This window comes from Indicator indicator, chromosome 17 (genome assembly GCF_027791375.1).
Source record: "Indicator indicator isolate 239-I01 chromosome 17, UM_Iind_1.1, whole genome shotgun sequence".
Taxonomy (NCBI): Eukaryota; Metazoa; Chordata; class Aves; order Piciformes; family Indicatoridae; genus Indicator; species Indicator indicator.
The window spans coordinates 13,082,176-13,105,061 of NC_072026.1; the positions used below are offsets into that span (position 1 = coordinate 13,082,176).

The following is a 22,886-nucleotide window of genomic DNA, read 5'->3' on the forward strand; positions in this document are numbered from 1 at the left end:
ATAACAACAACCCAGCATGACACTGATGTGAGGTAACATGCTATCCAGCATGTCTGTGCAACCTTCCGAGTGCTGTTCTGGCCCAGCTCCCACCTCCCTCTGGGTGTGAGATTTCTCTGCCAACTCTTCATATTGCGGAGGTCTTTCTACCAAGGTTTATGAACTCAGAATGTCAGTTTATCAGCCCAGAAACCTATGATGCAACATTATGTCTGCAAATACATTATTGATTCTGTATTATTGAGACTGTCAGAATTACAAATCTAGAAGGGTACTTATACACAGAATGGAAAATACACTGAAAATCAGCAAAGAAAAAATACTGTTTATCTTAAATCATGTTTAAACGGTTGACATGGAATCAAGACATTGGTGCTAGCTCTCTATGTCTGAGTGCCATTTGACTTGTAGCAGCTTTGCACCTTTCAAAATTAGAGCAGACTCAGCACCACCTACCTGGAGGGCCTGGAAGACCTGCTTGTCCTGGAAATCCATCAATTCCTGGGTCACCTGGTGGCCCACGAACTCCACTAGGACCTGGATATCCAACGCCAGGAGAACCAGTTTCTCCACGATAGCCCTTGGAACCAGGTAATCCTGGTAGTCCTTTTTCACCTGGGAAACCCAGCCCACCATCACCCTGTGCATAGCAAAGACAATTACGGCTGAAAATCAGAGAGATGTAGAAACAAATACACCACTATCTTTTTAACAAGTGCATAAGAGTTTGGTTGGTTTTGTGGAAGGATCAGATGGGCCTAGGAAGGTATATGGACAGCACTGGAAATTATCCATCATTATTTCAAAATGCTGGAAAACTGAGTGACTATTAAAAATAATACTGTATATTTGCCAACATGTAAATATTACACATTCTAACAGACACATACTTGCTTTTTTCATAAAATACTCTGGTGTGATTTTTCTGTCACAAGATTTGACTCATAATTATGCATATAGTGTCTTTTACCTTTTAGAACACAACATAAAACAGTGTTGTTGTCTACACTACTACTACTGGAAGTTTATCTTTTGACTGGGGAGCCAGATATGCCATAATGATTGCCAATTATTAATCCCGACCAAGATAAATCTGAACTCAGGGATTGTGAGCTTTTAATGTATTTGGAGACTTAAAGCAGGGCTAATCAGGACTAACCCAGGTCTTTCCGTTGTCTCTTCTCCTTATTCCAGTTCTGAAGCACTGCCACTAAACTAATCTGAACTTACTGGAGGGCCAGGTGGGCCTGGCAAGCCTGGAAGTCCATCCCTGCCAGGGGTTCCTGGGATGCCTGAAGGTCCTCTGGGAGCTGTTGCACCACGGTCCCCACGAGCACCTTTGCTTGTTGCATAGGATGATTCCCCCTTTTCTCCCTTAAGGCCTGGAAGACCTTGCTGGCCAGCAGAAGCCTAGAGACCAAAAGACAAAGACAACAGGACCATGAACATGCAGAGGAAAGGTTTTGCTTTTAAAAAAAGTCCTAGAATCATAGAATGGCTTAGGTTGGAAAGGACCTTAGAGATCATCTACTCCAACCTCCCCATCATGGACGGGGATGCCTCTCAACTAGACTAGTCATAGGAGGGCAAGACACAATGAACAAAGCTAGAAAGAATCTCCACAGGATTTCCTATTGTATACTTTACACTAACTAAAAACAAACAAACAAAACCAACAAACAACCAGGTTTGATTATTCCACTACAGCTTTACACTGTCAAATCAAGCCCTGGTATATAATGATAGCAACCTTGTACGACAGCTGGGAACATGTCATCACTCAGGATGTAACAGGGCCCAAATATTGAATCTTCTTCCCTGTTTCTTGCTGTGCTTCATTTACTAACACTGATAAGGATACTCTAAAAGAAAAAAGACTGGGATCTTCATGGACTATGATCTTCTAAGGTAAATAATGCTAATGAGCAATGTTCAGCACCTTGGAAAATCCTGCTTGTTATGGTTGATGTTCCATAAAATCACAGCTCAACTCTCACATATGTAATTACCATACAGCAGTTGAGAAGGAGACTGCATCTATGGCACACAGTTTTTGTAGCTATAAGCATTGGTGTGGAAAGATCTTCCCATCTGACTTTTCAGATCTTTTCTTCATGCAGTTGTATATCTGCTTCTGCAGCCAGCCCCAACTTAGGAAGCACTCTGGGCCTAATGGTAGAATAATTGTTACTGGTTTTCTCTTGACTGCTAAACATGCAGTTCTCAGAACTAAAGAACCATTTCTTCTTCCATTTTTTATAGTGGATACTTTCTGTACTTTCTTTTTTTTTTTTTTTCAGTTTCTGGGTTGCCTTTCTGTGTTTTTAAATCCAAACAAGTAGGAAAAATGATGAAAAAAAAAAATGTGTTCTGTTTTCACTACAATCAACACCAGCAATTGCACATGGGTATTTTTTCTCCTTAAATTCACAACAACCAATATAAACTCCTCCTGCCTTACCGGAGGGCCTCGCAGTCCTGGGGCACCTACAGTGCCTGGGTCTCCACCAATGCCCTTAATTCCAGGCACACCAGGACTTCCTGATGGACCTGGTGGACCTGAGATGCCTTTCAGACCAGCTCTTGTAACTCCTCCATCACAAGCACAGTCACCTGCCTCTCCTGAAAAACACAGTCAACGCTCCAACTCAGTTTCATTTGGGTAAAGATCTTTTTCAGTTGCAAGAGCTCCAAAAGCAGTATTTGATTCAACCTCTTGTGCTTTGTCATAAAGACACTTTCACCTCATCCCTTAGGGTTATTAACCATGTGAAAATATCCTTCCGAGGCTCAAGAAAAAGTTGACTCTTGTCAATTACCTTTGTACCCCTTTGGACCCAAAGCTCCTGGCAGCCCTCTTTGTCCAGGCTCCCCTGGGACCCCAGTCCTTCCATCCAGGATTGTGTCTGGGCGGAATGATGGGCCTAGATGTGGAAAGAAGGCAGGCAAAAGCCATGAGAAGGCTCCCTTTCCAGATTATTAATTACTGACAATGTCAGTTATGCAAACAACAGATATGGCACTGAATCAAACTGCAATTGTGGAAGTTACACAAGGAGATGAAACTTGGTTGGTATCATAGGCTGCAGTCTTTTGCCATATGTTTGCTTCTACTTGACTAAAGAACTAACTAAACTGTGAGCAGGTAGTACAAAGATCACATGAATTAGTTCATGGCAGGTATGCCTTTACAATCTGGGAGAAAGCAAGACTCATATGGATAGAAGTTGAAGGAAGAAATCAATGTATTGGTGGTTATGATGACTGTCTGTTGCTCTTTTTGTAGGCACAGAAGTTATCATATATGAGTAGTGTCTCTGCTGCTAGCATAGTAGTCATCCCCTGGGCTACCTACCTTCTGCAGAGCTCCTCAACTTCTTGTTAAGCTTCTGCAGCTCAGGAAAGAGACTAAATGGCAAAAAAAGGTTAAGGGGACTCTCACTGTCCCTCACTTTGTAACTGCAGGATTATTTTCTCCATCTCTTTATATGCTGAATAGAATGAAACATGAGATGACAGAAACAGCAGTGGAAAGTGATCAAACATAATCTAAAACTACTGTGTCTGAAAACTTTTCCTCTCAGTGACAACAGTAAGATGGAGCGCTGACCAGCACCCGTCTGATGTTCCATGGAAACAAACTGCAACCATCAGCTAAAATCAGCTACAAGAGCTTTACAGGCTCTGCAGAAAAATCAGCTGGATTTGACTAGCAAACAGTTATTGATAAGAGAGCACTTACTGCTTCTCCACAGAAACAATTTCATCAGACCATTCTCATTGGCTCCATCACTGGAGTGTGCCCTGTTTTGAAAGGGTGGCTCTCAAAAATAAAACAGGCTGTTTGCACTCAGTTTATGGTAGAATGGTAAAGCACGAGGTTTGTGTAAAATCAGCCCTTTTAATGTAATTTCTGAGGAAAACAGAACAATGCATAATGAACCCAATCAGGGGATGCACACAAATGAACATCTAAAAATAAAATCACATTTCCTTAAGTCTGAAAACAGACATCCTATCTGACTCCTCGTACCCAAAATACCTTCCAACAAGACTAGACATTTACCCCAGGCCATAGTCTATTCTTTAGAAAAGCTAGCAGGAGGCTAGTCTAGAACTTCCAAGTACTCTGTGTCATAAATTGTGTCCACACAACCTTGTGCTTCAGGCTCTCAGGCTACTGCTCTAACAGTAATCACCTCTATTTTCTAACTTCAGAAGGGTAGCTGCTGAGATATATATTTAGGGCTGTGAGTTATGACCACAATGAAGTATCAACCAAAGATTTTAGGTTTACAGATGAATAATCCTCACTAGCAAAGAAATAAATACACTTCACTCTGAATACAATATAAAAATACGTGTTGCAAATATACATACGTGGTGGACCAGGCAATCCTGGTGCTCCTGGCAGACCGGGTAAACCCCCTCTACCAGGAGTGCCTGGTAGTCCAATTGTTGTTCTTCCTGGTTCTCCCACTTCACCCTTCATACCTGGAATACCTGGAGACCCTCCAGGGCCCATTCCATCTAGAGAACAATGATACAGTGAGCAGCTCTTCACCAGCACGTGCACATTTTTAATGCTATGAAAATTCTGTTGTGTCCTGGACTGCAACCATGTTAGCACAGAACAATTTCCAAAGGAAAACTTACTAATCAGAGGCACCAACTAGCTCCCATTTACACATACCTCTAGTCAGCCAAAAAACTTCACAGGGCTGCATTTAAATCCCATTGGTTAGTTAAGACAATTAACTACATAAGACTGTGGATTATTTATTTGTGATTTCCTTCTGGTGAGATAAATCTTCTCGGTAGTGCCTGGTCTCTGGATCACTGCATCCAAAGACTTGACAGATGACATTCAACTGAAACAAACTTTTAAGTGAGGTCTTTGATGGGACAAATGGGTTGCACCTATAGTAGGTTTATCTAGCCAGTCTGCTAGTTCCCTATTGCAAATATGAAAAGTCCTTTTTAAAAAAATAATTTTCAAAATAATTTCCTATTATTTAAAATGTAGAAAAGATTCTGCCAATCAAACAATCTCTCTGTACACTGCTACACCAAATATTTACACCTGAAGACTCACCTGGGCTGTAATCATTGTGGGACTAATTCTGCTCCCATTCAAGTCATCATACTCAGTTTCCCTGTGTATCATACCTGTCTCCTATGTCTCCTGCAGCATTCTGCAAATCAGCCAGCTGAGGGAGCAGGGAGAGGCTTGCTCCAATACCTTCACCATCTCCAGGCCACCACAGAGAGAGTTCTCAGAAACAGGCATAGAAAACAGCCTGCTAAATGCACTGTTAATAGCTGCTTTACCTCTCTCCAGGCCTGGAAACCCTGGAGCTCCTGGAAGGCCTGGTAAACCCCTGATCCCTTCATCTCCTGGAGGACCAGGTATTCCTGGGTTTCCAGGGTCACCTGGGGCACCTATTACACAAATACAGACAAACAAGGAAGAAAATCTCATGGGAGTTTCTGCTGAAAGACTGTTCAGTCAACTACCCCTGTAGCCACTGATGTCATTGAGAGCAAAGGACGCAATGCCGTTAGGGTAAGCAGTAAGATAGTTAGTCAAAGTTAACAATAATGGGAAAAATTCCTCCTGACCTGTTAGAGGTAGTTCCAAACTTGACTGCGTGTGAAGGAAGAAGAACAGGAGAGATTACACAATTTGTCCCCTTATACAGCTTTGGAGACTGTTCCCATCCAGCCCTTGTTCAGCTGTGTTGCTAACAGCTCATTTTCTCAACAATATTCTTACTACACTGCATGACAAATAATAGCAGAATGACACTGAGAGTCCCATTTCCAAGTAACACAAGGAAGCCATTTCCTTTGAAGACAGACAGGGGTAGACACACAGCACTTCCCCATGCTCACACGCAGTCAGCCTCCCAGGCACTAAATTTCATTCTGCCTTAAAACAAATTCTGCAATGTGAGTATGAAAGGTTTACTGTAAACTCTGAAGTAATAAATGTGGGATCAGATGTAATTGTATGCCAACAATATGGAAACAAAAGGAAAAATAAGAAGGGATGGGTTAGACTCAATGCATAATTTGGAAAAGTGGTATAACAAAGTAAGAAGGAAAGCTGGATAAGATAAACTGCTTTAGAGGAGTTCCAAAGCAAAACAAAAACACATACCTGAAATGACTACACCTTCCCTGTCAACAACAATAGGAGGGCCTGGGGGACCAATGTCACCTAATTCCCCCTGTAGAAGAAAACGGATTCATGTCATCTTCAGATGGGTGATGGAACGGAAATCTGGGCAGCAATGTCTGTAGTAAGTCACTGACTAACCATCATTCCTTATCTTGCTGAAGAATTTGTTCTTCTGCTATTCACAGTCATCTGCTGTCCTGACCTACCTACTTTCCATCTGATGAAATTGATGGCTGCTTCAGACGAAGTGTTTGCTATTATCCAGCTATTCTCTGAAGCTATCCTGTCACCTCTGTAGGAAGCACGAACATGCATGTTATGACAAACTGCAGTATCATTCCTTCCTCTCACTCTAACACAGTATCAAATCCTCTTTGAAACTGCAAATGCAAAATCTGTTTGGACTGTTATCCAAACTGCCACTATATTTATAACAGAAACATCATGCAATGAGCCAAGGCAGTGAACACTTTGCTGCTTCTTCCAGTAATACTCCTCTGCACATAAACCTGTTCTACTTCTTTTATATGCTCTGCACAAGCCCTTCACATCTGCCAACTATATACTATTCTTGGTGGCTGGTAAGTTTTTTTTTCACAGCAAACTGTATCTGACCATTTTCCTCTGTTTCCAGATGTCTGATTGCCCAAGTGGTGAATCACTCACGAAATGTCTACTATGTTTTGCCTATCTCCAGTACAAGACTCTTTTCAGGCTTGTCAATACTTGCAGATCTGTGATCTAAGATAGCCTTGGAAACTATCCTAAAACCCACTTACTTCCATCTATCTAATCTTGCCTCAATTGTCCAGGTAATATGGCCTTGATGTCAAGGATAAAGGAGACCAGAGAGACTACACCTAAAATTGTAAATCATGAATGAACACAGTAAAGGTGTTAAAATATCCAAGTGTTCATAGTTCAGCAAACATTCATTTTTATCCTTAACAGTAAAGTAAATAAGGAGCTGAAACACAGTGGTAAAGATTTGACTGGGGTAACAATACTTGTTTATTCATGCAAACATCTTTAAAAAAACAGTGCTTTAGTATTTTCAAGTGAGAAGTTACCTTCATGCCCTCAACTCCATCCAGCCCTGGATAGCCTGGAATACCTGGATGACCCTGTGAAGTCACACAGAGGAACACTGTTACACAATGAGACAGTAAGGCTGTGGCATTGTTTGTTAGCTGAGGCATCTGCAGTGCCTGGACTTGAATCACAAACCTAATTTATTATCCCACCAAATATTTACAGAAAAAATAAAGAAAGAGAAAACTGATGGCACCAATTTCTCAGCACTCACAAAATACCACAGCTCCTTTAGGTGTTCTTATTCTGTAAAGATGGTGAGAACTTGTGAGCAGGCATGAGGGTGTCGAAACCAAGAGAACACCTTGGAGTTCTCACAGAACCATAGAAATGTTTGTAGAGTAAGGAGTCTAGAACATTGTCTTCATTGTCTCTCACACTTTCCCCTCTGCTCTGTCCCACTCCAACAAAATATTGGCACCACAACAATTAAAGTGGCACCTGGGAGATCCAGTTCTCCATTTCATCGTAGCATTCTCAGGGACACCAAATTTCCTCTTTTGGGTGTGTGACTGGACATCTACACAAAAGCGATCTACTGTTCTCTACTGGGTAACTTACTCAGCCTGGCCCAGTATGGATTACAAATTCCACTGCTGCTGCAGAATAATCGGATAGTCCAGGAGCTCTGGAGCAAGGAACCTTAACTATTAATCTTGCCTGTGATTCCGAAGTCTTGGACAGCTGTAGGCTCCAATATAGCCCATATACTGTATTGCTGAGGAATCTGCCATAAAGGATCTGGTTTGAATAGTACAATTTTAACATATAGATATGAATTAGATTATATTGGAGCAAACTACACAAGCAACTGAATTCCAGGCCGCAAAATTTCCACTGCTTCATCTACAAGTGCAAGTACTTAGACATGTTTTCAGCCACTTGATCACCTGGCCATTTTCTCTCCCAACACTGGAAAAAGGAGAAAGCTGATTGTTCCAGGAGGGAATGTACAATTTCAAATCTGTGGAGGTGGTTCTCTAAATGCATAGGGATAATTAGAGAGACAGTTAAAAAGATCTGGAGTTTTACACAAGCTTTCTAGTTTACTCTCACTAGTTTAATAAGGCAGGTGCATTCATCCATCAGGGAACTTGAAGTCACTAGATAAGGAAGTCAGTAGATCTTAAGCAGCTAGATGGCTTCTGTAATTTTAAGTACAGTAAAAAAATAACAGAAATGTCACCTTTCTTCCTGGAATCCCATCAGACCCATCCAGTCCCAAAATACCCTAGAACAGCAAAAAAACCCCATTAACTTTCAAAGGCTCCATCTCAGTCTGGTCACCTTATATTAGGCTGCAAATACCTCAGCACCAAATAATGAAAATTTTGTAATTATAAAGCTATGAAAAAATTCAATCTAGACCTTCTATCAATTGACTATGCACACACAGAACAGAATGCCTTGGTCTTTCTGTTGTATAGAAGCACATCTCTGGAGGTTAATAGTGGTTTAAAGAATCCATGGTTGGCATGTGACTGAGCATGCTGGTAACTCCCACATTTGCTGACTAGTTAGACCAACATCTATTGCCAGCTTGCCCTTTTCTTCCCCAAATATCTATGTTCTCTGATGGTTGGTTCTGGCACTGGCTAAGAGCTCCCTAAAGCCTCTGTAAGGCCTCTTTATTATCTTCATTTGGACCTCCTGCATGCTTCCTTTTCTGTGAAGCTTTCAAAAATACTGGAAAAAGACAGGCCCTGCAGTATCCAGACCTCCACTAAATACTTCCATCTGATTTTCTTGAACTGCTTGTCTGAACACATCTTTCATACCACTTTTGACCTGGACTTTAGTAAGATGAGAAACTATCTTGTTCTTGTATGGTGCTGGCTACTATGGGACCCAGTCCTATGTCTGAGACTCTAACATGCTTTGGGAATGCTTCTGTTGATGAAATGGCCACTTCATGTGTTTGAGAAAAGGCATTTAAGAACTTTGTAAAGTTACCTACCCTGCCACCTGGTAAACCAGGAACACCTTTTTCTCCTTTTTCTCCAACACCTCCAAAGCCCTGAGGAAAAATGTCAACATTAAATCTGTCATCTGCCTGAAACTGTACAGCACAGCCCTAAGACAAAATGATCACAAACCCTTCTGTTAATAGAAACAGTAGTACAGAGAGACAAGGGCAACTGACTGCTTCTACTGGGAGAGAAAGAAAACCTGTATCAACCAGACTTGGCAGTAGGTGCAGCACATTCTCTTCTTCATTCTCCATAACTTCCATCCATTCAAACCATGGCACATCTTTCACTAGCAGATACCAGTAACCCCATGCTATACTGAGCAAAGTCCACTGCTGCTTTGTACTGTATTCTACACTTAGAAATTATTTCAAACCTCATTTCTTAGTAGCAGCAGCTCAAGCGAGAGCTCAGAACATTCTTTTTCATTTCTAAAGCCTAAGAATTACACAAAACTTGCATTTTCATGCTCAGCATTTGGAAACGTTTGGTGGTTTTCCCAGTCAGTAAGAAGTATTAAATCCAGAGATAGAACACCAGGTTTTAATTTCAGCCACTGTTACAGTAGTTAAGCAATTTTCAGGCTTCAATCCTGGCATATCTTCCTGTGGTTAAATTCACATGTGTGTTCAACCCCACCGCCTCACTGGGCCTCTTGTGATGCATAAAGCTAAATATGCACATAATGGAACATGTCCAGAAAGGCTAAAAACAAACTTTGCTTCATGTAAGGGTTCTTCTTGCATGTTTTTCTACTCAGAACATGTGTACATTAAAGAAACTGGTAAACAATTTATCTTATTAGCCACAAGTTCGACAAAATATTTATTCCCTGAATTTACCAAAATTACCTGTGTTTACACAGGTTACAAGCTGGTAAATAGCTCTCTGGAATCCAGGGATAAATTGTTGTGCTTGATTCAGAGAAGATGCTAAACATTCCTGAGTTTATGAGCACTCATGTTAAACAGCCCACCTTAAAGCTGGATATATAGAGACAGACAGAAAGATCTGTGTGTGCTTTACAACTTTAAAGTAAAATAACAAAAAAGCATGTTTAGATACAATTAAAGGAAATAAACTGGGATTTTAAGATAAATGATGCCTGGCTCTGGGTGGGACATCAAGAAACACTGCCATCAAGTGGCCATGTAAAGGCTCTGTCTCCTTGCTGATCTCTGCAAGCTGCAGATTACAGGCACTGAAATGACTGCTGCTTTGTAACACCTATAGTAGGACAGCATTATCCTCTTTGTATCTCTAGCACAAAAAGTGTTTAAACAGGTTACAGTTACACTCTTCAAAAAGTCCTGTGGACGTTTTTATCAGATTTGCAAAGTACTTTGGTGCTTACAAACTCCTACAGCAGCCTTGTGAGCTATTCAGAGGGTACTGAATCGTCTAACACACATTACATGTCTAAGAGCTCTTCTCTGTCCTCACCGGTATGCCAGGCAATCCTTCGTCTCCAGGTAATCCCCGAGGGCCTGGCTCACCCTGACAAGAGGAAGAAGTAAACACAATAAATCACTGTCCCCATGAAAGCAAGACTTTCCCCAATCCACCCATCAAGTTCCTGACTCCTGAAGTAAGGCCTTGTAATTTATTTGTCAGCAAATACACTTGAAGTGTGTCATCATGTGCCAGATACAGTGTATCTCAGCACAGTGAAGGTAGATGCAACGGCCTGTGACCACTGCCCATGGCTTCAAAGATCACTACTTGGAAACTGATGTTCTACTGTCCTCCACTGCTAGAAGTCAAATTAGAGGCATTTTATATTGTCACCTAGGCTAGTGGAACATGGAACGTGCATGGGACTTCATGGAAAGCAGCAAAATAACACATGATGAGATAGCACAGTGTTTGAATCTCACTTCACACTAATGTAACTCCAAGTAAGACAGTATCTGTCATGACTTATACAGAGGCTTAGGCAAGCTCCTAGTGGGCTCCCAAACAAGCCTGTATAGGGTCTGGATTAATTCAGTGTGCCTAAATTTCAAGTGTACAGAGAACCTTTAACTCAGGGTTCATACAGCTTCTATAAAAACACTGATGAGCCACATAGGTATCTCAGTAAATGCCAGGAAAACAAAGGACAGAAATCTCATCATTTCAGAGTAGTGTGCATCACAGTCAAAGCAAAAGAGATGAGGCTTTATTTTTCTAAATGGATTAAATTGTTTTGCTTCACATGACATGATTTCAGATGTCCAGCAGAAACCAACTACAGTTAATTTGTTTTTAGTATTAATGATGAAAATCTTTAAATAGCTTTCAGATTTCTCCTTCTGAGAGGTGTACATTCTCCAGTGGTCTACAATGCTCTTAGCTAAGAATAATTTCATTCAATATCCATCTGGTAGATTAAATTAGTACAGAAAAGTATTTTGATCTCAAAATGCAAGAGACCCCCTTGTCCAGTAATTTCATTCAGCCTTTAAGGAAGGAGCATGGGGAAGAAGAGTGTTTGTAAGCTGAATTCACAGACCTTTTCTCCTTGCTTTCCTTTAGGAAATCCCATGAATTCCAGTATTCCAGTGGATGGTGGTGGACCCGGAGGGCCAGGCAGCCCTACATCACCCTGTTGGCAAAAGAGGAAGCTATTTACATTTTTTTTTTCCTATGAAAGTGTCTAGCAAAAAAACACATAGGTAATATTTGTGTGCCTAAATGCTGGTACAGGAGTTTGGTCATGGAAGTCAGAAGATCAGACTGGAAATTAAGATGAACAAAATACATTAAATGAGTTTCAGAAGGGTTTTGGATATAAAAACATGGGAAGAAAAGAAAAAAGGCTCAGCTTCTGAATCAACAGGAAAACATTCTGGAAAAATTTTGCAGAAAAACACGAAAGAAAAGACAAGAAACAATTAGAAAGGAAGAATGAGAACTGATTTTAAAAGCAGCAGATTCAACTCCCAGGTTGAGACCTTTCAGAAGCCCCATTATGCCAGTGTAAATTCCTACAGGCTGCATGGCACCCATTTAGGATTGTATGACAGTAAATCACACATCAATTGGGCCAAAGAATATGACAAATGAAAAAAAGAACAAAGTCAGAATAATTCAATACAAGATGTGAAGGTCCTAAGAAACTGAAAGACAGAGATTCAAAAGATGTCTAAGGACCTCATATTTTGATAACCATGAAAGTGCTGTGCTTGAACTGAGATTTTCCCCTTCTTCTTCATCCGGAAAAAGCTCCCATCCTTTTTTCATGTACCAACAAATAAGGAACCAGCAAGAATATGTAGTATTTGGACTGCCAAGCAGTCCAAGAAAAGAAAAAGTAAAAGAAGAAAAGGCTAGAATTGAGTCACTGTCTAGAGAATCAAGCTATGATGGAACACTGAAGTATTATTTCATCCTCTTTCTAGAAAAGAGCAGGTTACCTTTTCTCCTTTCTCTCCTTGAAAGCCTAATCCCATGTTACCCTAGAAAAGAAAAAAAAACAATAAGGAATGAATAACAAAACAAGAGCAGCAACAGCGTCACATCATCAGTATCACCAGCACTTTTAAAAATTACCGCAAGCAGGTGTAGAAAGAAGACAGGAATAGCAGGTACTTACTTTTGGACCTGGTGGCCCAGGGGGACCCACTGGACCCTAAGTGGGAACAAGATTAAAATTTTACTTCTTTAGACTCAATTAAGATGCACACAATTGGAGCAATGCTGGGATCTGCAGTGGTACCTGAACTTTCTCCTCTTTCCTCCAAAACAAAACTGAGACATGATCTTCATGTCATCTCACCTGTAATAGCATAGTCCTTTGGTACTGTGGTTAACTAAGAGAAAGCTCCAATTTAAAAGCAACACACATGTATTTAATTTTTACCTCTGAACAACTGAAACTCTCTTGTAGTACTTTGAAAGCCCTTTAGCACATTTCATGATTACAAAGGCTCCAAACATGCAGAGGTCAGCATATTCCCTCTACTCCCAAGATGAGGAAGCACTCAGAACTGTATAATGTTGTGTTTATAGGCAGTGCTCTACGGGTTTGCTGGAGACCTCATTCATGATTGCTGCTCTGAAAGCTGCTCCAGAGAGGAGCCTTCCTTCTTGTGATTAGAATAAACTATCTAAATTCAAGTATTCTATGCCTGTAGTCAGCTGTGCTCAGCCCTTTTAGATGCACACACACTTTGCTCTTTGTCATCACACAAATACAGACAAGGAGGGAAAACTGCCAACATTTTGAATGGTTCTGTCAACAAATGCATCAGCTGAGGTCTCTTACCTGCAAGCCTGGCAGTCCTATAGGGCCTGCAGAACCTTTTGGACCTGGAATACCTTTTGGACCCTATAACAAGAATATAGGACAAATACAGAATATGTAGGACTTACCTCATCAAAACCCAACCAGAAAAAAATAAATACTCAGGACACATTAAGAAATGCCAAATTAAATAATATAACAATCCATTTTATATTACTAGGCATATTTTGAAAACCAAATTTACAGAGTTCAATGGTAGAATGGAGTTTGATCTGCAAAAGGAAAACCCCAGATAACAGCAAAAATCTGACCTCCCCTAGCCTAATGTGGATCCACTCATACCACAACAAAGCTGTAACTGCTCATGCTACTGGTACCACACATGAAAATAAATTGCCTGATAATTTGAAAAGTGCCCTTGAGAACCAATTAAAAAAATGCCTACTTAATATTTTTAAAAATAATTATTCTCCAAATTAAATAACTTACAGAAATCCCATCCAATCCAGGAAGACCATTTTCTCCCTAAAAATTATAAATGTATGAGTAAAAATTAGTTACTGCAACAAACCATAATAAGCATTAAGTTGTGTATAAATTGAAATATTTGCTGTTAATACTATATTAAGTGTAAATACGAAAATATCTCAACAGCTGTGCTTCCATATTTAAATTGGGTAATGGAGAAATTCCAAAACTCCAGAGAAATTACAAGCATTTTATTAACAGATAACAAGAGAAACTAAAGTGGCAAAACTAAAGTTTGTATATCTGCAGTTTGTATTTTCTGTACAGGAAATAAAATTACAGACTTTATACAGACATTTCAGCGTGAGGTCTTTATTAAATAGAGCAAAATCCTGACTTCATGGCAGCAAAGGAGGGAATACCATGAGTGGGATATGATATTCATATATTTACACCAAGAATATGACTGATCACTTACTAGTATCTCCCTGTTCTAAAAACATTGGGAGGCAGCTGGAATCTCACAGTATAAATCTTAACATGCACATGAGGCTTTCCTCAGCTGTTATTTCAACAGACCTGGCACGTGCAAGGATGTTAGTCACAGGAAAGTTCCAAGTGTAGGTGAAGGGCCCCTCATGGGCTACATCTGCATCTAAAAACACATATGCTACCTCATCTAAGCCAGGAGAAACTTACAAAACATTCCTCACATCCATGGTTTGACACCACAGATGAATGGTGCTAGACCTCCAGAGACAAGTGAAGAACCAGCAATAACACTGAACGGGAACAGGCTGAGCAATGTGCCAGCATCCCAGTATGGGATGAACAAGATCTCTGTAAAGACCAAGCAATTCCAAGTTCTGTGAGCATTCTGCATTCTCATTAACGGAATTATTATCAGGCCTTTTTCACAGGCCCAGATACCCACATCTATCATCATGAGCAATCTAACCTGCAGCATGAGACCTACAACCTGGAGGACATTAGAACAGTTCTTGTATTGCATTTTCTTCTATGTGATGACAAGTCTTACCTTCATTCCTTTAAGACTGCCTTGAGCAAAAACAGGATCTCCTTTAACACCTTTCGGACCAGGACGACCCTGATTTAAAAAAAAAAAAAAAAGAAATCTAGAAAAAATACTGATTTAGTTTTGAAAGAACTTATATTCAGTATAACAAACCAGGCAAACTCCTGGCACCAGTAAACTGCAGAAGCATCACTGCAGCTTTGTGAAAGAAGCTGTGGTATTATGAGAACTTAGGACAAAGTTCTGCAAGCATTTCCTCTGGTATTTTCCTGTTTATATTAGATTTCCCTTTCATTTTAGGCCTCTTATGACTTTTAAGATCCTATTTGAATCTGTTTGACATGGTGTAACCCTCCTGCTCATGTATGTGTCAATGTCATCCAGAGAGACCTCGACAAGCTAAAGAGCTGGGCTTAGGCAAACTTCATGAAGTTCAAGAAGGTCAAGTGCAAGGTCCTGACCTGTGCTGGGGCAACACCAAACATGGATTCAGGCTGGGCAATGTGTGCATGGCCAGGAGGTAGAAGGAGGGAGTTCTGCCCTTCTGCTCCACTCTAGTGAGATCCCACTTTGCAGTGCTGGGTCCAGCTCTGGTACCCTCAGTGTAAATATCACATAGATCTGTTTGAGTGGGTCCAGAGGAGGTACATGAGGATGATCAGGGAGCTGGAGCACCTCCCCTATGAGGACAGGCTTAAGACAGTTTGGATTGTTCAGCCTGGACAAGAGAAGGCTCCAGTGAGACCTTAGAGCAGCCTTCCAGTACTTAAAGGGGGCCTACAGAAAATCTGGAGAGGGAGTCCTGATCAGGGAGTGCAATGACAGGACAAGGGGCAATGCTTTTGAACTGGAAGAGAGTAGAATTAGATAAGATATTAGGAAGAAATTCTTTACTGTGAGGGTGGTGAAGCACTGGTTGCCCACAGAAGTTGTGGATGTCCCCTGCCTAAAACGTGCAAGGCCAGGCTGGATGGGCTTTTGAGCAATCTGATCTTGTGGAAAGTGTCCCTGCCCACGGCAGGGGGGCTTGAAACTAGATGATCTTTTAGGTCCCTTCCAACTCAAATCATTCAATGATTCTATCTCTTGTTTAACACTGTAAATCATTGAATTTAATTCAGAATCAATGAGAGAAAAAAATGGTAGACTGCATGAATCTTCTGAAGAAGTTGCCATTATAATTCTAGATTTACTCAATTTATTTCAATCTTGCTCATTCCATCTAGTTTGTATGAGATAATTTCATTTAATTGCCAACTTATTTTGAGAGAGGTTAGCTTATCCAAGTAGCTTTCTTTGCCAAAACTGTAATCCTACAAGCATTACAAAACAGAAATTTGAGCAGCAGGTATAAGTAAAACAGTTACTCTGGAAAGCAGTACTTTTAATTTGATCTTATTGCCCCAGTATTTTTCAGCCTCACCAATTTCAAGGCTGGATGACATGTAAAGATGTCTTAGCACAGTTTGGAAGTGCTGAAATCAATGGAATTATTTATATCCACCAGCTGCATTTCCTTCCTTTTCTTCATGTATATATGCAAAGGAGTTCCATTACATAGACAGTTACATGACCTTACATCTAAGATCAGGCTCTGAATGTGAACAAATATTCAAATATTTGTCAAAGTTTTTTTTTGCTTACACTTCAGAAATAAATTTATAAAAGACTGTAAGTCCCCAAAGCACCTTAGAGTGGATTTCTTCTAACTAATCCTACCCACTTAAACCAGAATGTAGAGCATGACCCAGCTACCCTCACTTCCTCTACAGCTGATGCAGGAAAATGGGGGGTTTCTCCAAAACAATTCATCCTGAAAGGTAGAGGAGGAGAAGTGGTCTTGCAAGTACCACTTTCTATAAGAGGGCAGTCCAGAAGAACATAATAGACACCTAACTTTAAAGGGTGCAGTGCAGGCTAGAAAAAACTTTAACCTAGTAGAAATGTATTTTCAAAAATAAAACACATACTCTGGGAAGAAAATTTTATTGACACTCAGTAAAACTGAAGCTTCAGGCTATCTTAGGACCTGAAGGAAGGCATCCGATATTTGTGCACAGACTTGAACATGGCAGCATCCTTTCCTGAACCAGCATCCACTAACTTGAAGAATGCCAGGTGGAAGATATTTGACACTTTGTGGTTCTTAAAAACTTTATCATGGCTTCCTTAGAGTTAGCTTGAATATTGCCAGTGACAATGTATAACTTGGTGTGGGAGCATACTGGATCTTCATTTTATCCTCAAAGTGGAATTTCAGTGAGAGTTACTTTCCAGCTATGGCATGAATAGCAAATTTTGGCTTAGCAACTACAAAACATCATATTCAAATTGGGACATACAGGGAGCCCAGGTAGGCCAGGAAACCCATCCGATCCAGAAACACCAGGACTCCCAGTGGTACCATTGCAGCCATCAAGGCCAGGAAGACCTCTAGGTCCAGACTGTCCAGGGTGACCCTGTGTAATGGGAAAAAAGAGAGAAAGATGACAGGATGCATTATTCTATTAGTCATACTGGTCCCCAGAAAAGTGATATCTTCCAAATGGCAACACAAACCAAAAGAAACACACAACTCCCACTCAAGTTCAGCAGACAGCAACAGAACCAGCTTCTTCAGCCAGCATTGTCTATCCTCCTCAAAGCTTAAATACTAGAACACTGGTTCCATTTATTTAATTACCATTTTGTCCAAGGGATAATTTTCTGAAGTACATAACTCATGCATGAGTTGGTCCCACGGGGCAATACTCATTCCACAGCATGTAATACAGTGTAAAACAGCACACAAGGGTGCACCTGACACCAGGAGTGGAAGTTGCTTGTGCAAAAACAAGGGCGGAGGCAGACTCAACAATACTGAGCATTTAGAACTCAAATCTGCTTCAAGTTTCAGTGCCTCCTCTTCCTCTCCTGTGTGGATTCTTTCCTTTTAATAGTTCAACAGATGTTACTGCTCCAACATAAGGCCATTCAAGCAAAACAGCTTTTCTTGTTACATTAAAGTTCAAATCTTAGTTAAGGCAACTGGGATAAAGACCTAATTAAACTAAAAACATTTAAAAGAAAGTAGTTGTAATGGACAATTATTAATCAAGCAGGGTAGAATATAATTGTACCTAATTCTGATTTCACACCTCTTTTGCCCTGGTATAGTTCTATTAATGTGACTGGAGATTACTCAGCATGATACTGGTGCAAAGGAGATCAAAGTTTGAGACTTTAATTACTTTTTCTTCAGTGCCGTATGATTTGGTGTAAGCAAAACACTGAGTGGCAGAACTGTCAGTCCGACTAGAGGTTCCTATCTTTTTTTTCATAGAAATTAGTCCTGTGACACTCAAAGACAGTGTTTTGTGGCAAGAAGTAAAATTAAACTTATAGAGATAGTATCAGTAACTGACAGTTCTCTCCTTCTCCTCTGGTACACCCTGATCTTGACTCATCCAAAAGTACTTTTGTTTGATCCCAAAGATTCATCCTTAAGATATGGTGTTAAATGAGTTATGACTCACACTAGGAAAGTGAAAAAATAAACATGGATAAAATGGAGATAAAGCAGAACATTAACAATCCTTCATGCCTGACACTTAAAACAAAACACACTCGTGTTGCTGAAGGTCTTCCAAATCCAAGTGACTAACATATGCTCTGACCAAACTCAATGAGAACTTTACAGTAATGTAAAGCCTTTTATCTAAGGATCTTGAAATGCCTTGCAAAAACGTGGGAATGCTATAATCTTCATTTTATGGGTGAGAAGCTGGGGGCATACAGTAGCAGAGTGTCTTTCCCAAGGATGCAGAGCAACTTAGGCCATAATTACACAAACACTCAAGCTGATCACTAGTCCCCGCTACTGCGAGGAGGGCCATTGCACACTCCTGCTTACTCACACCCACCTCTTCCCTGTGCGGGCATAAGCACTGGCAGAATAGACAAGTCAGAGCAGGAAACCAGCACAGCAGAGAAATAACTGTTCTTTTCCCTAATGGAGTTAATTTTCAGCCAGATGAGTTCCTTTGGTGCAGCTCATTTAGCAACCGCACTGCAATTTGTGCCATCAAAATGAAGAGAAGGGGAGAGAGCCCAGATGTGCTCTCTGCCAGTCACTAAGGTGCAAACTGAATGAATGTAAAGTGTGTCTCCACTACAGGATCAAGGCAGCTCATCCAGACAACTATAAATCTGAGATTAAACAAGGCCTCGGGACATGGAATTAAGTCATCAGGCACCACTGCGTCCATAGTACCAGTTGCCTGGATGATTAAAGTTTGTTTTTCAAAACACTTGTATGTGGTATGCAAGCAGGGGCTTGCCAGGCCCTGGTAAAGGGGAAGGCTGAAGCACCAATTTATTGCCATTTATGTCTGTCTCTTAGAAATTACTTCATTTGGCTCCCAAAGCTGGAGCAAATCAGTGGCAACCGACCCTCATCCATTCATGGGAGATGTCATAGACAAGAGCACCAAGTCTCTGACAGGACAGGCAGTGACTGCAGCAGAAGGCTACAGTCAGCATCTACCAGCTCTTTGACTTTTTTTTTCAGCATCAACAAAATCAGAAGCTATGTGGAATGAGTGCACATGTATGTGGTTACAAAATAAGGTGACCAGCTGCAGGGTTTAGGGAGGCTGAACAGGCAAGCTGCTGAACAGCCCTCAAAGCCAGACAATGGGGAGCCAAGCTGCTAAGCCTTTAGTGATGGCCAGGCGCCAGACCATGGCAGGCAGTTGACTGGTGGCCTCATGTCTTGGGAAACACTTTGGGTGAGATTTCCTAACTCTTGGACCAACACAGCCTGTAAGTAGCCCAGTGGATTTTGATATCCTCTTTATACAAGAGAAGGGCTCACAAAGAGAGGACATCAAGTATACTGACCACATACACATAAATTATTTCCTATGTGCATTAAATAAATATGTGGCCCTATCACTTAACCCCAAGACATCCATGTCTGTGATTATGAGCCAAAGCATGACACAGATTGACATATGCACAAACAAACTGTCACTTTTGCTTTAGGAAAAAGGATTTCCTACTATCTAGCTAATCTGCTGCCACAGTTCACAACGTTTTGTTTTAGGAGCCTTACCTGAGGCAACATTGAGCACCTATAACTGACCTCTTGAGAGTTATAAAGTTCTGGCTTAAATGAACCTTTTCCCAAGGGATTTAAAATACTGATTTAAAATTCTAATTTCTGTTTTGGCAGATGTGGCAGTTCAGCACAAGCACTTCAGCTGACTAAGGCAGAAGACTTTTACATGCTCTACTTACACATGGTGACTAGCCTACAGACCTGAGTTAAAACAGAGGCTGGAGAGATCACTTGTGCCCTCTGTTGTCACAAAAGGAGACATTCCCTGCGAGATAGATAAGGAAACTTGAACTGTTCATCTAGGCCCTTGTTTTATCTGACTCTTGCTTTTACACTAATGCTGTGACCCTGAGGGGCCACTTTTCCAAACCAAACAGCACAAAGGTGATCCCAACAGGGGAGCTCGACAAATATTTAGAAACAAGGAAACAAATGCAATTGAGTAAAACTAATTGAATAAGCATGTTCACGGATATGGCAAAGTGGCCTTTTTGCAGCCATTAGCAAGTGTTTGTGTGCTTCCTCTAGGAAGGTCACAAAATAAAGTACTTTGCTTCTCCATGAAGCTCTAGCTTTCATGGCACAGACAAGGGCTCACTGCTCATAGAAATATCTCCTCCTAGAACTCCTTGAACAGGTCATAAAAAACTATTATACATCTCTTGGCTCCAGTTCCAGCCTTTGCCAGAGCTGTCCACAGATCTTGTCCTATAGGGAAAACCAAATTTCCCAAGTAGAGCCAAGGATATGAGGGGTCTTCTAGAGTGTGACACAAAAGGCTAGTAATAAACATGTGTAGCTGCTGTATTTACTAGGTTTAAGGGATTAGTCAGGCCAGCTGCAACAACATGATTTGCCACCAGCAGTCCCCAAGGTATCTCTATGGAACACCACTTCCCTTAAGGTCAATAGTGGGATACCCCCTGAATTGCAGCCTTGTAGTCCTTTGGCCATGACTAAAATACACCTGCCCATGCTAACATTATCTGCTTACTACGAGGAAGATCTCTTCAAATTTAGCTGTTAATTCTTGTACAGAGATAGCACTATATCTTTACTCCTCTTACAGATATTGGCACAAACATATTCTCCTTCCTTGGCTCTGCTTGTCACACATGCATATAGTGTGTATGTGTTCATATACATTTCACAACAAACCTAAGCTACTCCCTTATCCTGAAATTCAATTGGAAAAAGCATAACTATTTTCTCAAGCACTGGTGGTTGTTATTTTCACCTCAGAATGGAAGTATTTAGAATGTAACCAGTATGAGCTAGTTTCCCTTCTCCTTTTTTCTGTCCTGCAGTTGTGGCACAGAAAAGCCACCGTGGTGAGCACTTTGCTGTTCATGAGCATCAAAAAGTATGCCTTTTTCCCATTTGCCCACCTGCAGAATAGTGTAAAGCAGACAGAGTAGATTTGTAAATGCTGGAGGGTTTAAATCCTTTCAACTACCTCCCCTACTCTCTCCTTGGAATGTCTGTTGCTGCCAACTACCTGGCAAGGGCTGTATCTCTGCCTCCCCTCGTCGCTGGGAATCCCCTTTCTCCAGAGCCTCATCTGAAAAAATACTCTGAGAACAGCATGTTCCCACAGTGTGTTCAATTAAATTAAGTATTATGGGAACAGCTTGTTCTCTTCAGAGCTGCAAAGTTGGCTGGTGGGAAAAAAAATAGCATCAAGGGAGTAGAGCAGGAGAGAAAACAGGCAAGGATGAGCAGAGGGGGAGAGAAGGACAAGGGCCAGGAAGGAACTGGAATCAAGCAAGCTCATTTACCAGGCCAATCTATCAAAACATTTTAGTTTTTGATAGGAAGTAAGAAAACACAGCTCAGCTTTTGGAGCTCTTGGACAGCTGAGGAAGTAAGGAAGATGAGAAAAAGCATGAGTATAGCCTGAAAGCACAAGGATACAGAAAATGGAAAAATGCCATGAAGAAAATAAAAAGAATTCTGATACCAGGAGAAAGCAGGATGAGTTAAATACTGTAGAGAGGGCAAGAAAGTTTGGGGCAACTTCTAAAACTGGCCCAGTTAAAACTTTTTTGAGGTAAAGCGTCTGTAAGACATCTTTGCAAAAAACACTGGCAAATACCAAAGCAAAAGAAAGCTGGTCAAGACACTGTGGAAACACCTGTCACTACAATGGCCACTACAAAGTAAAAGGGAACAATGTGCTCTCTGCATCCATGGTGAGTAAGATGAAAACTAAGAGGTTTAAACTGCAGAATCCAAGACTGAAAATAGGCATTAGCAAAGCTTTCCGGCCAGAGGAGTTAATAGTCTCCATCATTACAAGGTTTTAAGTATTGGTTAGAAAACATACTAAAAATGGCCTAAAGCACAGCTGATAATGCTTTTTGACTAAGGTCCCTTTTAATTCTGTAAGTCCATGATTTTATGATACAGTGCTTTCTAGAGACAGTGCTGAGAACATGGTGCTGAAAGAAAAGCTTCTCAGTGATGCAGTGGATCTCCATGTAACTCAGGCTCACTTTCTAATACATAGCAACTTCTCAGCATAATAGGATCCAAACCTCTTACAAAAGAGCATGAGATCACTAGGTTGACTAAACCCTGCCACTTTCCTCTAAAGAGAACTAAATACTTGCAAGGCACCCTCATTGTACTTACGTGCTTTTGGTTGAGACTAACATTCTGGTGATTTACATTTACATATGCAAACTTACTGGGATCCCATTGATGCCTTGAAATCCTGGAACTCCCATTGGGCCCTGAAGAAAAAGAGTACATATTATATTTCATTTCATCAATCTGCATATTTCAGTTACCTGTGAAATACTTTT

At 40.8% G+C, this 22,886-nt stretch overlaps 1 protein-coding gene across 1 annotated transcript in view; it reads right to left on the minus strand.

The window, feature by feature from the left end:
• COL4A6 (collagen type IV alpha 6 chain) overlaps nucleotides 1-22,886 on the minus strand; it is a 91,210-nt gene that overhangs the window by 17,486 nt on the left and 50,838 nt on the right. The window contains exons 4-22 of the mRNA XM_054388861.1: nucleotides 22,770-22,814; nucleotides 17,321-17,437; nucleotides 14,982-15,050; nucleotides 13,964-13,999; nucleotides 13,496-13,558; nucleotides 12,824-12,859; nucleotides 12,645-12,686; nucleotides 11,741-11,833; nucleotides 10,690-10,743; nucleotides 9,234-9,293; nucleotides 8,463-8,507; nucleotides 7,255-7,308; nucleotides 6,164-6,233; nucleotides 5,332-5,442; nucleotides 4,381-4,530; nucleotides 2,820-2,924; nucleotides 2,462-2,622; nucleotides 1,231-1,410; nucleotides 457-640 (exon numbers count right to left, since the gene is read on the minus strand). Of these exons, the coding sequence (XP_054244836.1) occupies nucleotides 457-640; nucleotides 1,231-1,410; nucleotides 2,462-2,622; nucleotides 2,820-2,924; nucleotides 4,381-4,530; nucleotides 5,332-5,442; nucleotides 6,164-6,233; nucleotides 7,255-7,308; nucleotides 8,463-8,507; nucleotides 9,234-9,293; nucleotides 10,690-10,743; nucleotides 11,741-11,833; nucleotides 12,645-12,686; nucleotides 12,824-12,859; nucleotides 13,496-13,558; nucleotides 13,964-13,999; nucleotides 14,982-15,050; nucleotides 17,321-17,437; nucleotides 22,770-22,814 (1,675 nt within the window). The remainder of the gene's footprint in view (nucleotides 1-456; nucleotides 641-1,230; nucleotides 1,411-2,461; nucleotides 2,623-2,819; nucleotides 2,925-4,380; nucleotides 4,531-5,331; nucleotides 5,443-6,163; nucleotides 6,234-7,254; nucleotides 7,309-8,462; nucleotides 8,508-9,233; nucleotides 9,294-10,689; nucleotides 10,744-11,740; nucleotides 11,834-12,644; nucleotides 12,687-12,823; nucleotides 12,860-13,495; nucleotides 13,559-13,963; nucleotides 14,000-14,981; nucleotides 15,051-17,320; nucleotides 17,438-22,769; nucleotides 22,815-22,886) is intronic.